This window comes from Cynara cardunculus, assembly GCF_001531365.2.
Source record: "Cynara cardunculus var. scolymus isolate 2C chromosome LG 3, CcrdV1, whole genome shotgun sequence".
In the NCBI taxonomy this organism is placed as follows: domain Eukaryota; kingdom Viridiplantae; phylum Streptophyta; class Magnoliopsida; order Asterales; family Asteraceae; genus Cynara; species Cynara cardunculus.
In genome coordinates this window covers 1,280,363-1,296,352 of record NC_037530.1, presented here as the reverse complement: position 1 = coordinate 1,296,352, position 15,990 = coordinate 1,280,363, and the positions used below count along the sequence as shown (strand labels likewise).

Below are 15,990 nucleotides of genomic sequence, written 5' to 3'. Positions count from 1 at the left end.
GTAATATGTATTAATATACAGTATTTCGTGCATAAAAAATCGTTTTTAAGAGAATAATAATTAATTATTTTGTCAAAACTCGATAATTATCCTAATTATATTTTAGATTTTTTATATTTTAAAATAAGATGTTTATCCTCTATTTGATTATGTTTATCCGTAATTAGTTATATGAATTCAAACATCAAACTTTAATAAGTTGTACTTTTACATAATTTACTTGTAATCTTGAATTTTAAGTAAACATTGATTTTATGTGGTTTTAAAAAAGTGATAATGTTTTTTTATTTTTGAATAAAATATAAATTTAAAAATATCATAAAATTTTGAAAAAAAATATCGATATCAATATTAAATTAATATTTTTAAAAGTTCTTGTGTTTTGGTGTAATTTTTTTAATTAAATTTTTTTTAATTATAATTTAATTTAGGTTTAGTAATAAAGAAATTTAATTTAGGTTTAATAATATAATTTTTTATAAAGATAATAACTAAGTATTATGTTAGTTATCAATGATTATTCTAATTATATTTTTGATTTTTTATATTTAAAATGAGATGTTTATCTAATATATTTGATTATGTTTATCTGCAGTTAGTTAGACGAATTCAAATATGTGATGAAATCGTTTAGGGATAAACGAGTTTAAGAGTTTTAAGAGTTTTTAAGAGTTTTAGCCAAATGCTTTATAATATAGTATAGATATAGAGAGGTGGTTTATTATACAACCCTTTACATTTGTACAACCAATACAACTCAATCTCAACCGTTCATTTAATTTGATAAATATGTGATTTCATAAAAGTTTTGATTGTTTCCTAATATAAAGTATTTATCATAGTTAATGAACCTTATTCATCTTCCATAAATATTTAAATCATAATAAATGATCTTTCATTATTTCTATAAATATCTCAATTAATTGGGTTGCATTGGCTGTACAAATGGACATGATTGCATTTGAAATATATCACACACACATATATATATATATATATATGATATTTATGGAAATGATGAGAGTTCATTTATTATTATTTGAATATTTATAGAAGATGACTAAAGTTCATTAATTATAACCAATACTTTATATTAGGAAATAATTAAAAACTTTTATGAAATCATATATTCATCAAATTAAATAGACGGTTGAGTTGAATTGTATTGATTGTACAAATATAAAATGTTGCATAATAACTCATATATATATATATATATATATATAGAGAGAGAGAGAGAGAGAGAGATGGGGGGGGGGAGTTCAAGAAAACCCCAAAAATAATGGGAAAAAAAGAGAGAAACATTATGACAAACATTCATCTAAATGATATGTACATGTGCATACAAGTAACCTGAGTTGTTTCTTGATTTTTATATACATATATATACCGTCAAGATGAACGGTTACCTGAGTATTCCCCAATTCTTTTATTTTTTATGATTTTTTCTTGAATATATATATATATATATATATATATATAAAGAGATATATATATATATATATATATATATAGAGAGAGAGAGAGAGAGATGAGCGATCAAATACAAACCATTCTTATGTACAAACTGTGCAAACCATCTTCATCCGTCAATTTCATTGTTTAATCTTATGAAAAAAATTCATTAAAGTGTTCAATCTTGTGAAATTGTTTCATATACTATTTTTTTTATGAAGTTGTTTCATATATGATTACGAAATTGTTTAATATAATATTTAATGAAATTATTTCATGTATTTCTCTAGAATTAATACAAAAGATGATAATATTAATGATTAACACCTTCCACAATAAAAATGAATAAACAACCGCTCATAATTTAAAAAAATAAACAAAATAAAAAATTATAATTAATTGAATGAAACTTATACAAATAACGTGGTTTGTAAAGTAAACCTCTTATATATATATATATATATATATATGAGAGAGATGGATATACAAGAGGTTGGTAATGTAGTTAGAACCCGTAAAGATGGGGGTATATGTGTATTAGGTGTGGATCACCTTTCAAACCTAACTAACACCTTCTAATCTTTCATTTGTTTCTTCCTCTTTTTGGCTAACTACAAATATATATATATATATATATATATATATATATATATGGGCTTAATCAAATGAGAACTGAATTGTTTGTGGTAACTGTGAGAACCAATTTCAACCACATATTATAATAATCAATGGGTAAGATTAAAAAGAATCTTAATTAATGTATTTCTATAAATAAATTACTGTCATTTAATGACATTATATGAACAAGGGCAAGATGGTCATTTTGTACATTAATATTCTTGTTCAATTGGAATCCAAATATAGTGAAGATACTTTCATGTATTTGAGAAGGAGACGATTGCCTTAAGCCCTAGAGTAATCTCAATTTGTGCTACATTGTGGTATATTTAGTGTTGACCATAATCTGTTGGAAAATTGTGTGATACATTGTGATAACATTTAGCATTTGTAATAATATTTGACTGGACATTGTGATAATCAATTTGTGCTACATTGTGGTAACAGCACATCTGCTACATAAAATCTGCAGATGTATTAACAACATTAGTACAAATTGGTGTGATACATTATGATAACATTCTTAAATATTATGGATACAATCTTCAACAAATATTAGTACAAATTGGTGTGATACATTATGATAACATTCTTAAATATTATGGATACAATCTTCAACAAATATGTGTGATTTCATGTGATTCATCAGAATAATGAACATGTTTACACAAATGGATTTATTTTTTTGAAATTATTTCACTAAATGATACTAATATTTTATTTTAGGAATGTAAATCAATATTAATTTATTTTATTTGAAACGGTTGCATTTAAAAAATTAAAATTTAATTTTAAATTAGGAATTGACTAACATGCCATTTTAATTTGATTTTAATTGTATAATTAATATGTTAAAATGATTGGTTGATATTGGTTCTCACAGTTACCACAAACAACTCAGTTCTCCCTTGAATAGGCTCCTATATATATATATATATATATATATATATATATCAAATGCAACATGTTCATTTGTACAATCAATGCAACTCATTAATTGAGATATTTATAGAAATGATAAGAGTTCATTTATTATGATTTGAATATTTATGAAAGATGACTACAGTTCATTAATTGTAATCAATACTTTATATTATGAAACAATCAAAACTTTTATGAAATCACATATTCATCAAATTAAATAGACGGTTAAGATTGAGTTGTATTGGTAGTACAAATGGAAAGAGTTACGTAAATAAATTACATTTTCTCCCTACAGTATGTTAAAGTTCATATTTTAGTCCTCATTTTTTAAAATTACAAATTCCATCCTTATGTTTACAGTTTATTGTTGTATTCATCCTCATGATTTAAAATTTATTATTATTCCGTCCTTGTTGTTTACAATTGATTGATGTTTTCATTCTTATGGTTTTACTATTTATTTTTGTCTTTGTTTCTCATATTTAAGAAAAAGAGTTGGTTGTGGTGACGAAAATTGCAATGAATTGTAAACTATAGGGACCAAATCCGTAATTTTGAAACTGTGAGTATGAAACTCGTAAGATTTACAACTAATTGATGTTTTCGTTCATGTGGTTTACAAGTTCTTTTTTATGTTTTCGTCTCTAATACTTAAAATAAGGAATTAGCTGCAAAAACGAAAATTGCAATTAGAGGTGTACAGAAAATTAATCGATTCAACTAGAACCGACCGACTATAATTGGATATCAACTAAACACAAAGTACTGTTTATTGATGCATATTATTTAAAATTCAAAACTACAAGTTGTGTGCAGGTACAACTTATTAAAGCTCTATGTTTGAATTATGTAACTAATTGTAGATAAACATAATAAAATACAGAATAAACATCTTATTTTAAATATAAAAATTTTAAAATAAAATTAGGATAACCATTGAGTTCTAACATAACACTTAATTATTATCTTTATAAATTTTTTTTATCAAACCTAAATTAAATTACCTCGTTACATTAAATTAAATTTTAATAAAAAAAATTAATTTAAACAAATTACTCAAAACAATAACTTTTAAATAGTTAATTTAATGGTAATATGTATGTATATATTTTTCCAAAATTTTATGATATTTTAAAATTTACATTTTATTTAAAAATAAAAACATTATGGCTTTCTCAGAACCACATAAAACCGTATATAACTAAAGAATAAAACGAAACATTAAAATCGATATATGTTTTGATGCATTACACGAATACCCTTCTAATATCTTTATATGACCAAGTAAATAATGTGTATATATATGTTTAACCTGAAAATATATTAATTGTATTTACTTTCTATAAAAAACTATAAATACATCTATTTAAATTCAACAAAATGTTAAAATAAATATCTACACTATATTATAAAGCATTTGACACAAACTTTTAAAAACCAATTTTTATGCATAAAGTACTATATATTGATGCATATTACTTAAAATTCAAGATTACAAGTAAATTATGCATAAGTACAACTTATTAAAGCTCCATGTTTGAATTCATGTAACTAACTGTGGATAAACATAATCAAATAGAAGATAAACATCTCATTTTAAAATATAGAAAATCTAAAACATAATTAGGATGATTATCGAGTTATAACAAAATAATTAATCAACAAAATGTTAAAATAAATATATTAATATATGCTTGTTTTTTCTAATACAAATGTTCTGAAATAACACATCAATAATAAAAACATACATCTTGTAACATTCAAGATACATATTACCTGTAAATACAAAGACACAGCTGGTCGACAAGGCACAGTTATCACCCAGCTTCACGAATGATGCCAAAAATGTTATATGATTTCCCTCCGTTAATTTTAATGCAACTTTGAGAGAAGTTCGTTTGAAATACGAACAAATGCATCATCACCTTTGGCCTACTGTATAGTTTCCACTGCTTTCGGGAATCTTTTTATACCTACGGTGCCAGGGATTTCATGTCACGGCTATCCGTGCATCCCAATCCATCAAAAAATGTATTCATAACGGCATATTTTGTTTTCACTTAACACTAACTCATAAACCTTGAGTTATTTATACAAAACATTCGTCTTACAGCTAGATCCAATCTCCTGGTCCATATATGTCAGCTTTCCGCCACCTGTGGCCGTAGTATGTTCCACAAGACCCTGATACATGGATCATCCAAGGCACGTTAGCATAGAGAAAATGTCTCGAGTCAATGTTCGAGTACTAGGAGCTATAGCGCTGAAGTGATCCTCTTATTCAGGGATCCCCAACAAGGGAATCCTAGGAGAGCCACCGACTTGTGAAACAGAACATGAAACTATAAGCTTCCAACCAGTAGGAGGAGCCGAGGCTTTGAGGTAGAAATTATTTAGTAGCGTATTCAATCATAAGAATGAGAAACGCCCCACTGGAGACATCGGTGTACCCGCCCCGACGGAGATGGAGATACCGGTTACCATGCTGATGCGAGCGATGTATATTCAACTTAATATTATTTGCTATTCAACCTAATTTCATCCCATCACTCGCTACATCGGCATGGTAACCGGTTAATGTTTCAACTGGTTACTCGAATACTTAAATATTTAAAACTTTACATCTTAAATTCTAAAATGAAAGTTTTGAAAGTACATTATCTAAAATAGAAATCAAATTTTACAATTTACTTTAAAAAAAAAATGATAAATAATTTTTGATTGGAAGAAAAATCCATGGAATGGTTTTTGCAATTCACTCACCGGAACCGTTTATATGATGAAGACTTCTTCCTCGACTTTTCACCAACCCCACAAGAATTCAAGCGACCGGAGAGATGCGAAGTCGTCGGAAGCCACCTTGCGCCGCCCGCCGGATAATATTCCTACTCTGTTCTCTTCTTCTATCGACAACCGTAACTGCTCGCCCCTTCGTTCTCGTCCTATCTCAAGACGACCTCAAGGACGGACCCGTTGATGACTCCACCGATGATCCATCTTCCATCGCCGATTGGGACGAGTTCGGCGAATCGGACGCTAGGTCCGACGATGAGCTTGATCCTGGATCCTGGCGCCTTATATTCGAGCCTGATGAATCAATTTCTCACTTGGATGTTGTTATCAATCCCGAACTAGAGGAGTACTACTCAAGCGTTAGGAAGATGGTTGCTGCCGTGAGCGATGGCGGTAGCGCAATGGAGGATGCCGCTTCGGAGATTGAAGCGACCGCCGCCACCGGTAATCCTCACGCGCAGTCGCTGTTAGGGTTTTTGTATAATATGGGAATGGCGAGGGAGCGTAATGGTGCCAAGGCTTTCATGTATCATCATTTTGCCGCTGACTCGGGCAATATGCAATCCAAGTTGGCACTCGCGTATACGTATTCTCGCCAAGATGTACGCTTCCTTTTTAGCATACACAAAATCTCTGTTTCCTCTTTCCCTTTGATAAAGACGCACAGTATCTGTTTTGTTTATCTATACACTTTTTCTAATTGTGGTGAATTGTCTGCTTCATATAAGTTTTTAGTGGTGAACTAGAATTTGACCTGTAGTTGGTGAATTGTCTGCTTCTTGTGCATTTATCATGTATTCATGTTTGTGAATGTGTGGATTATGAGGAACTTGGCTTGTATTTCGATAGGAATAAAGAGGTCCTGTTGTATCAAAAGCATTGCTAGTATGTGGTTGGTGTATGACATCTTGATTGTTAGCAATTTAGCATATTCTTTAATTTTTTTCTGTTTGGACGAATGATTGAGTTAATTTGTTGCAGGTATATGATAAAGCAGTTACGTTGTACGCAGAACTAGCTGAAGCCGCTGTTAATAGTTTTTTAATTTCAAAAGACTCCCCGGTGATTGAACCAGTTAGAATCCATAATGGAGCAGAGGAAAACAAAGAGGCTCTCAGGAAATCCAGAGGGGAGGAGGATGAGGACTTCCAGATCTTGGAATACCAGGCACAGAAAGGAAATGCTGTAGCCATGTATAAGATTGGGATATTTTACTACTTCGGATTAAGAGGAGTTAGGCGTGATCATGTCAAGGCATTGTCATGGTTTACGAAGGCTGTGGACAAGGGTGAACCTAGGTCTATGGAGCTTCTTGGAGAGATCTATGCAAGAGGTGCTGGAGTCCAGCGTAACTACACAAAGGCTCTTGAATGGCTTACTCTAGCATCCAAACAACAACTTTATTCAGCTTATAATGGGATGGGATATTTATATGTCAAGGGTTATGGAGTAGAACAGAAGAACTATACCAAAGTAAGTTTGCTGAAACTTGGAATCAACACAGTATGTTTTGTGCATGCTCTTGTAATCTGTTCATTGTTTCTTATGTGGGCTTTGTTGGGGTTTCTTCAATTTCTACTGAGTGTCACCTTTAGCCTACCTGATAACGTAATATTAGGGTAGAAGGCTTGCTATAGTAGTTGTTAGCAACGACTTCTTGTATATCCATTTCCTGAGCTGTCTTTATAACTTATCTATTACATCCGGTATATGTAGAGTTTAGGTGATTATGCTTGTTGGTTCAAATTTCAAATTAAAAAAAATCGAGATAGCTATGTCTCAACTTAGTATTGCATGTCATTCAAGGAAAAAGCTTCAATTTGAATTTTTTGATGCTACACACTACTTTCCAAATACATCATTGATATTGATAGTTAATCTATTCAAGATAATTACGTATTCACAAAATACCGTCTCAATTCATCCACCACCAACAAATTTTAGTTGTAGTACTTGTGATAAAGGTTTAAAAGCTTTATCCAGTTGCCAAAGACTAATTATCCAGCAGAATTTTGACTGTAAACAATTATCCAGCATTAGAACCCATTTTGACTGTAACAATTATCCAGCAGGATTTTCATAGTCAAAGACTAATTGTTTATGAATTTATTTATTGTGGAGCAAGGGGAGTATATGGTAATTCCTGACCTGGTCACGGTTAAAGCTTCATGAAATATATGGTGATGCTTGCCACTGTACCGCATGAGGTGCAAATTTTGCTTTAGAAAGAAGTATTAGCATTTAGGATTTTAGGTAAAATATATTATTGCGAAAGTATATAACTATATCTTTCTTTTATCTCAATTAGTTGGTTATATATTAATAATTGATTAGGAAAGTATCAGGTTTCTTAATTTTAGTAGATATATTATAAATAACTGTCTAATTTCCCATCGTTTTACATATGGTGGGTCTTATTTGATTATGTTTTTGGACTTTGCTCTCATGACCGACTCCTTGCAACCCTAGGATTTACCAGTCTCTTCTACTCATTCTTTTTTCATTATTTATAGTTTGAAATTGATCAATGTATGAATGTAAAAGTGTAGTATCTTGGATCCTACCACATCATGTGGATCTGGCTTTTGCATCAAAGCTTGTTTGAAATTCATTCACTATATATGAAGCTTTTTCCACAACTGAGCATGGTTTTCATTCAATCTAAGAGGCATATGAAGAGTAACTGCTACACAATGTTGCGGGTAGATCCCATATATTTGATCAGTTTTATGCACCGTAGACAAACCTGGGTGATCATTTTGAGTGAAGCTTCTTTTACTTTAAGCTCCCATGTACTTTTGACTTTTAAAGCTGTTTAAGTTGTTAAAGGCATCAGTGATTTAGGAAAATGGGGGTTAAGATTTGTAAAAGAATCATATTAGTTTTGAATTTGAAAAGTAACAAGTTTGACATCCAAAACAGGAATTGAACACTTTCACACGGAACAAGAGTGTTGGGAGGCGTGCAATGGAAAGAAATCATGCAATGTGTGATAAGCTGATTTTATATGATTGTATTACACCTTAAAAAGCTCTTTTGGGGGACTAGAAACATCGTCTTTGCAAAATGCAAGGGGAAGTCTGCATACAAAGACTTCACTTTCCAAGATTTGGAAGGCCGGGGATCCTTGATGCACTGCGCAGTCCTTATAGTTTGCTGGCCTTGTGATATTGCAAGTTTGATGCAATTGTCTCATATTTTTGTTTCTGTTCTCATAAAATACAAGCATTCAATTTTATATAAATTTCTATGCAAGATCAAGATGGTTATAGTAGGCATGTTAATGATACATTTTTTTGAATAAATACGGATTGCATCAGATAAAGAAGGGTAAAACGATTTTGTGGTTATATTCATACACTTATACCTATGCATGCCATTCAGCAAAGCTAATCAAAGAAGAGGGATAACCCAATTGAATCTATAAGCTAAAATGATATACATGCATACATACATACATAAATACATATATAGAGGGAGATTCAAACGAGAACAAGGTTTAATAAGAAAACACTAGAACACCTATCACATGTGTTCTTACGATGAAACTGACCTTGGCCACGACCCTTGTGTTGACTGTTTTCGTAATCACATGTGAGACAGGATGAAGTAGGAGTATGACGACTAAAAAAAGCACCTCTGATGGGAGGGGAACATAAAATTTGTTCTGTAATAGTATTGCATACATGTCCACTGTTACCTTAATCACAAGATACTGTTGCACAGTACTACATCGGTAGTTCGCTATTTATTTTGCTTTTTTGTTACTTCTTATTAACATAATGGCTAAAATGATTTTGCTTCCAACCACTTTGATTGCAGGCGAAAGAATACTTTGAGAAGGCTGCTGATAACGAGGAAGCTGGTGGCCATTACAATTTGGGTGTAATGCATCTTAAAGGAATTGGGGTGAAGAAAGATGTGAAGCTAGCTTGTAAATATTTCATAGTAGCAGCTAATGCAGGTCAACCAAAAGCATTTTACCAGTTGGCGAAGATGTTCCACACTGGCATAGGGCTAAAAAAGAATCTTCCAATGGTACGTGACTACGTGTTTGTCGTTGTGTACACTATTTTGTTCATAACTAGTCTTTTATGCCAACTTGGTCTGAACCTGCTTCATGAAGACCAACCATCATTACTGTCATATTCCTCCCTAATTGTGATGGCTGATAATATAGAAGCTTCTTTTACAGAATGGGTTCATTTTTTTCTCTACAATAAATTTCGTGATTAACTCCATGTTCTACTTGTGAGATTCACGAGTAAGCGTCCTTAGAGCATGGAATCACAAAAGTAAGAGCAAAGAAGAGGAGCTTTTAAATCTTTAAATCCATGTTGCACATTATTGCTTTGTCCAAACTGGGGAATACATAGAAGGCTAATTGTCTAATTATATAGGTAGAAACCATGCAAAATGGTATTCCAACATTAATGGGATACATTGGCCATGCTAAATTCCTATAAAGTTAGTGATGTATATACTTACGGAAAGGAGAGAAACATCAAATTAAGATGACCAGACCTAATACAAGGAAATGTCTTCGATGCCAGGGGTTGAACCTCTTGAGGGGTTATAGGGGCAGTTTTGGTTCACTTGGCAATATCAGGTAGCTTACTTTGATGTCCAGCCATCCAGGTTGACTCATTGGTGTATTACCTTTTTCTTTTGCTTGTGAGATGCATAATCTGTTGTATCATTATCATTTTATATATTTAGTATGAGAACAAAACATTAGTTAATCTTTCTAAAAGTTAGAGTTTGTTTTTGCCTTGACTCCTACTCCTAATATTTTTGAAATTTAAAAAAAAATACTGATGTTAAATTAAATTATGTCTCAGCTGGAAACTTTTTCCCTTACAAATTTCTTTTATACTTCTAATGTATTTATTTAGTTTACCATGTAAATAGAAATTTTTTATTGTTAAGTTTGTAATTAAAAATGACTATCATGATAATTGAACAAAAGATAAACTTGACCTTGGATGTGCTCATGATGACATTTGTAAGCTTTGCTATTTTGATTTTTTTTTTCTAAACCAAAAGTATCATCTCAATGGTGTTTTTTAATCAACTTTGATTGCATGACTTCAAGATTGATTAAATTTTCTCTACTTTTTCCTACTCTTCTCAAAATAATAAAATTGTTATTCAATTTTATGAAGGTCATCAGCTATGGTCACGGAATAATTCTGTTCTTATAATTTTGTTTACATATGGACTTTGAATTATTGAGTTGATTATTTAAAAAACTTGGGATTGTATTAATAATTTAATTAATTTGGATGTCTACAGACTTTGCATTGTTGAACAATTTAGGAAGATCACAAAATCTTTTTCGTGGTTTGCTTGGCTGAAAAATTAATTTTTTGACTTTAGTAAAAAGGCTTTTTTTGTTTGTTCTTGATTTTAATACATAAGCATGATTTAACTTCTATTATTATAATGATGTCACCTTGCTTGGAGAAGTTCTAGACCCATCACTGTTCATGGCAATGGCTTAAGGCTTGTTTGTTAGTAGCTTAATGAGCTTAATTGGACTCACAACTTATTCGGTCAGCTATACATAACTATTTGGTAGTGGCTTAATGATATTGAAAGTGGCTTATTCAGTAAGCTTCTAGAGGAGAGCTTTATGCAGAAAACCAAGTTTTTTTAAAAACCACCCCTCTGAATTAAAAAAACACTCTCCTTCCATATTTGAAAACCCCCTTCCAAATAAAACCCTCCGATCTATACAGACAAATTAATCCACACATACAAGACTTAATGGAAAACCAACCAAACACCCCCTTAGTTAGGCAAAGAGGTTGGATGCATGCTCTTTGACTCATGTTATTATATTTTTATTAGACAATTCATCAACTATGTTTTCCAATAAAGATTATGCAATGTGGATCATTGGGCCCGGAGAAGTTGTTTTCTTTTTTGTTGCCGCTATTTATTTAATATGTAGTTAAAAAGATATTGTTGGAATGATACATCTATTGATCTTCGTGTTCTACAATATTTGGTTTCAGGCAACATCGTTGTACAAACTAGTGGCAGAAAGAGGACCGTGGAATTCCTTGTCTAGATGGGCGTTAGAATCATACCTAAAAGGTGAAGTGGGAAAGGCATTCCTATTATACTCTCGGATGGCCGAGTTAGGATACGAGGTGGCACAAAGTAATGCCGCCTGGATTCTTGATAAGTTTGGAGAAGCGAGCATGTGCATGGGAGAATCAGGGTTATGCACAGATGCAGAAAGGCATCAGCGTGCACATACGTTATGGTGGCAAGCTTCTGAGCAGGGTAATGAACATGCTGCTTTGCTAATTGGGGATGCATACTACTATGGCCGGGTATGTTCTTTTAGGGTGCGTTTGGTGTTGAGATAGGACAAGACATGACAAGACAAGACAGAAACAACTATTCACAGTATTGGACAGGACAGAACAGATAAAATGACCAATTTACCTCGAATGAGTTGTTTATATATTGAGTAACTTACGATTGTCGTCCCTGTGGTTAGTTAATAATTGCGGTTTTCATCCTTGTGGTTTAGAAATTGTGATTTTCGTTCTGAACTAATTCTACCTTCAAAGTACAAGGGATCAAAATAGTAAATAATCGTAAACCATAGTGATCGAAACAACAATAAATTGTAAAATTAATTTTTGAGGACAGTAAAGTGAAAGTTTAAAGAGCATAGAATGCAATAAACAAAATTTAAACAAGAACGAATAAACCGTAAAGAGGAAGACATATTTGATGTTTTAGAAGAGAATTAAGTTTTATTTTGAGGTTATATTGGTAAAACACAAGTCTGTTGCAGGTTGTTCCATGGGGTGGGGGTGGGGGTGAGGGTGAGGGTGGAACACGCATGTTCCACTATGTTTTTGTCTGTTCCACATAAAAGTCATGCCAAACGTGGAACAATGATTCCTATTATGTCCTGTTCTGTATACCAAACGCACCCTTAGAGTTGCTTATTGTAATCAAAACTTTTTTACGTATTATTTTAATGTCAATTATTCTGTGGCTGTATACAGGGTACTGAACGAGATTATGATCGTGCAGCAGATGCTTACATGCATGCAAAATCCCAATCAAATGCTCAAGCCATGTTTAATTTGGGATACATGCATGAGCATGGTCAAGGACTTCCTTTGGATCTCCATCTTGCCAAGCGTTACTATGATCAAGCTCTAGAAATTGATGCTGCTGCAAAATTGCCTGTAATGCTGGCCCTCGCTAGCTTGTGGGTACGGAGAAACTATGCAAATAGTTTTCTGGTGAGTTTCTTTTCTTATGGGATTATATGCGTGCATATTTAAGCATTTATTTTTCTTGATTTGCCGATGCAACTTGAAGGAATGTTTTTTTTAATTCTGTCAATAAGATCGCGTTGGTATTTGATTTTGTAACATCCCAGGACAACCATACTAGATATTGTCTGCTTTATCCACTTCTGGACTCACGGTTTTAGAACACGTCTAACAAAGGAGGTATTCAGTCCCTTATAAGAGAACCTTTGTTTCCCTCTCCAACCGATATGAGATCTCACAATCCACGTCCCTTAAAGGAGTTGCGTGTCCTTGCTGGCACACCAGTTCGGTTCCCGACTCTGATACTATTTGTAACATCTCGACCAACCGTACCAGATATTGTCCATTCTATTCACACCTAGACTCACGGTTCTAAAACGTGTCTGTCAAGGTGTGGATAAAGCGGACAATATATGATACGGTTGGTCGGGATGTTTCAGATTATCACAACCTGAACTTCCATACCCCTATGATTTATAATTGATCTCTTTTACTTATTTAACCATCTTTCTGAAATTTGAGCACTTACCCTTGCACGCCTGTCTGAGTGTGTTGGTCTTAGAGTGTTGCTTGTACATTTCATAGATCATAACTAATAGAAATTTGTAGGGTAGGAACTTAGGGGCTGTTTACCAAGTGTCACGTACCTTACCAGGTGAGCATAACAAAAATCTTACCTGGTAAGAGGCATAGCAAGGACTGAGAATCCTACTCGGTGAGTGAGCCCGGTAAGCGCTTACCAAGTAAAAGACGCTTACTAATAATCCATTTTGATGGCCAAGAATGTTATCCTAAGTGAGGGTGGTGGCTCTTGTTGGTAAGCTCATATTCGGTAAGCGTTTGGTGAACGACCCCTTAATAAATCTGCCTAGACAAGATTCTTAAATTATTAAACTACCCGTATGAAATTAAAATTTAAAACACTAATACCTTCTGGAATCCGTTCACCTGTCTATCTCACTCTCATCTGTCCAGTCTCGTCCGTATCCTTATATGTCCACAAGTCTTTGTAAGTATGTCTCTGTACGAGCTGGTGAACTACCCATATGAAATTAAAATTTAAAACACGAGGAGCTTCTGGAATCCGTTCACCTGCCTACCTCACTCTCATCTGTCCAGTCTCGTCCGTGTCCTTATAGGTACAAAGGTCTTTGTAAGTATGTCTCCATAAGAGCTGGTGCGGGGCAAGATTCTTAAATTACTAAACTACCCATATGAAATTAAAATTTGAAACATTAAGACCTTGAATTTGTTCACCTTCCTATCTCACTCTCATCTGTCCAGTCTCGTTTGTATACCAAAAAACGGACCCACTAGGCTAGTTTTAGCTCTTGTACAAGGCTTGGGACTTAGTTTGAATCATACAATTGTCATTACTAGCCTGAAGGCATAAGAGCATCTCCAATGGAGTGACTAATTAGAACCTCTTTTTTACAGTTTTTTTGGCCACGTCATTCAGACTCAACCAATTAAGTGTCTCCATAAAACAACACAATGGTAGCCTATTACAAGAATTTCATTTTTGTGGGTCCTATATTTAAATGTGATATGTAAATGGACAAAATGCATGAAAAAGTAACGTACTTTAACTTAATTTTTATTTCAGGTAACGTACTTTTAGAACTTTCATTCTGATACCTAAGATGTAAAATTTTGAACATTCAAGTAACTGGTCACCCAAAATAAGAATAAAGTTAAAGTACGTTATTTTTTCATACAATGGTAGTTACTAGGGGTGTAAACGAGCTTAGTCGAGTCGAATAGCAAGTTATTCGAGCTCGGCTCGAAAAATTGACATCAGGCTCGAGCTTGCCCTAATACTCCCCCTGTCCTAAAACAAGTGTCTACAATAGAATTGGCACACATTTATACACATGCATGATTATTACAGTTTTTAGTTAATCAACTAACAACTTTACCCTTAGTTTATTCATCTATCTATCATATCAACTCTTAGATATTTATACATTAGTTAGGGGGTAGATTTGGAAATTTAGATATCTCTTTTTTAAAATTAGATGCTTATATTTAAAGACAAACATAAATAAAAATGTAGAAAGTTATTTTGGAATGGAAGCAGAAATGAGTCTTGGCTTCGATTGCAGGTTGATTTAATAGATTCTTTGCCTGGTGTTTACCCAAAAGTGGAAGAATGGATCAAGAATGTGGTAATGGAGGAAGGAAATGCAACCATTCTCACCCTTTTCGTCTGCCTCTTGACCGTTCTTTACCTTCGTGAGCGGCAGCGGCGGCAAGCGGCGGTGGCAGCGGGCGGATTAGTTCCTCAACCTCAGCCTAACGACAACAATGGCGTACCCGCCATTAATTAAGATCTCTAATCCAAATGGTTTTTTGGTCATAAGCTTTGTTATATCCTTTTATGGGATGGTTTAAAGAGGTTTGATTTTTTTAGACTGTAAATGTATTGTTTTTTATTTAATTTTATCATAATATGGAGACTGTATTTGCAGTATAAGTTATAGCATACCATTTACATCTAATTTAGACCACTTCTTTATGTCAAGGGATTATTGGTTGCAAGTTTGGGATTTCAGAGCTATTTACCAAATTTTTATTGTTCAAGTGTTTATCGACAAGAGTCACTATCCTTTTACTTAGGTGGTGTTTGTTTTTAAGAGATGTTAAGGTCTGATTTTATTTTTGATTTGTAAGAGGTGGTTTTGAAGTCTGAAATATGGATTGGTAAGATTGTTTTTATGTCTGAAGTCTGAATCGATCAACTAGTGTAAAAATATAAAGGATAAATAGTTTTTGTTTATAAATCTCTTTCATCCCCCAAAATATGAACTATACGATAGAAGGCAGAGTAGGATTAAGAGGTATTAAGTGATACATTTACTACTTAAATTTTTTGGACATTTAAAGTTTT

The 15,990-nt window shown here is 32.7% G+C and overlaps 1 protein-coding gene across 1 annotated transcript; it reads left to right on the top strand.

Annotated features, from left to right (window-relative positions):
- The first annotated feature begins 5,769 nt into the window (after positions 1-5,769).
- Positions 5,770-15,601, top strand: LOC112509761 (ERAD-associated E3 ubiquitin-protein ligase component HRD3A-like). The gene is made up of 6 exons (XM_025114881.1): positions 5,770-6,392; positions 6,772-7,263; positions 9,613-9,828; positions 11,811-12,134; positions 12,825-13,067; positions 15,206-15,601. Exons 1-6 carry the CDS (start codon positions 5,835-5,837, stop codon positions 15,428-15,430), a joined length of 2,058 nt encoding a protein of 685 aa, XP_024970649.1. The 5' UTR covers positions 5,770-5,834; the 3' UTR covers positions 15,431-15,601.
- Positions 15,602-15,990: the final 389 nt, after the last annotated feature.

Excerpts from the sequence above, each read along its gene's own strand:
- LOC112509761 (XM_025114881.1), top strand. The coding sequence starts at position 5,835 with ATGCGAAGTCGTCGGAAGCCACCTTGCGCCGCCCGCCGGATAATATTC. Across the intron at positions 9,829-11,810 it reads TAAAAAAGAATCTTCCAATG|GCAACATCGTTGTACAAACT; the intron begins GTACGTGACTAC and ends ATTTGGTTTCAG. Across the intron at positions 12,135-12,824 it reads ATGCATACTACTATGGCCGG|GGTACTGAACGAGATTATGA; the intron begins GTATGTTCTTTT and ends GGCTGTATACAG.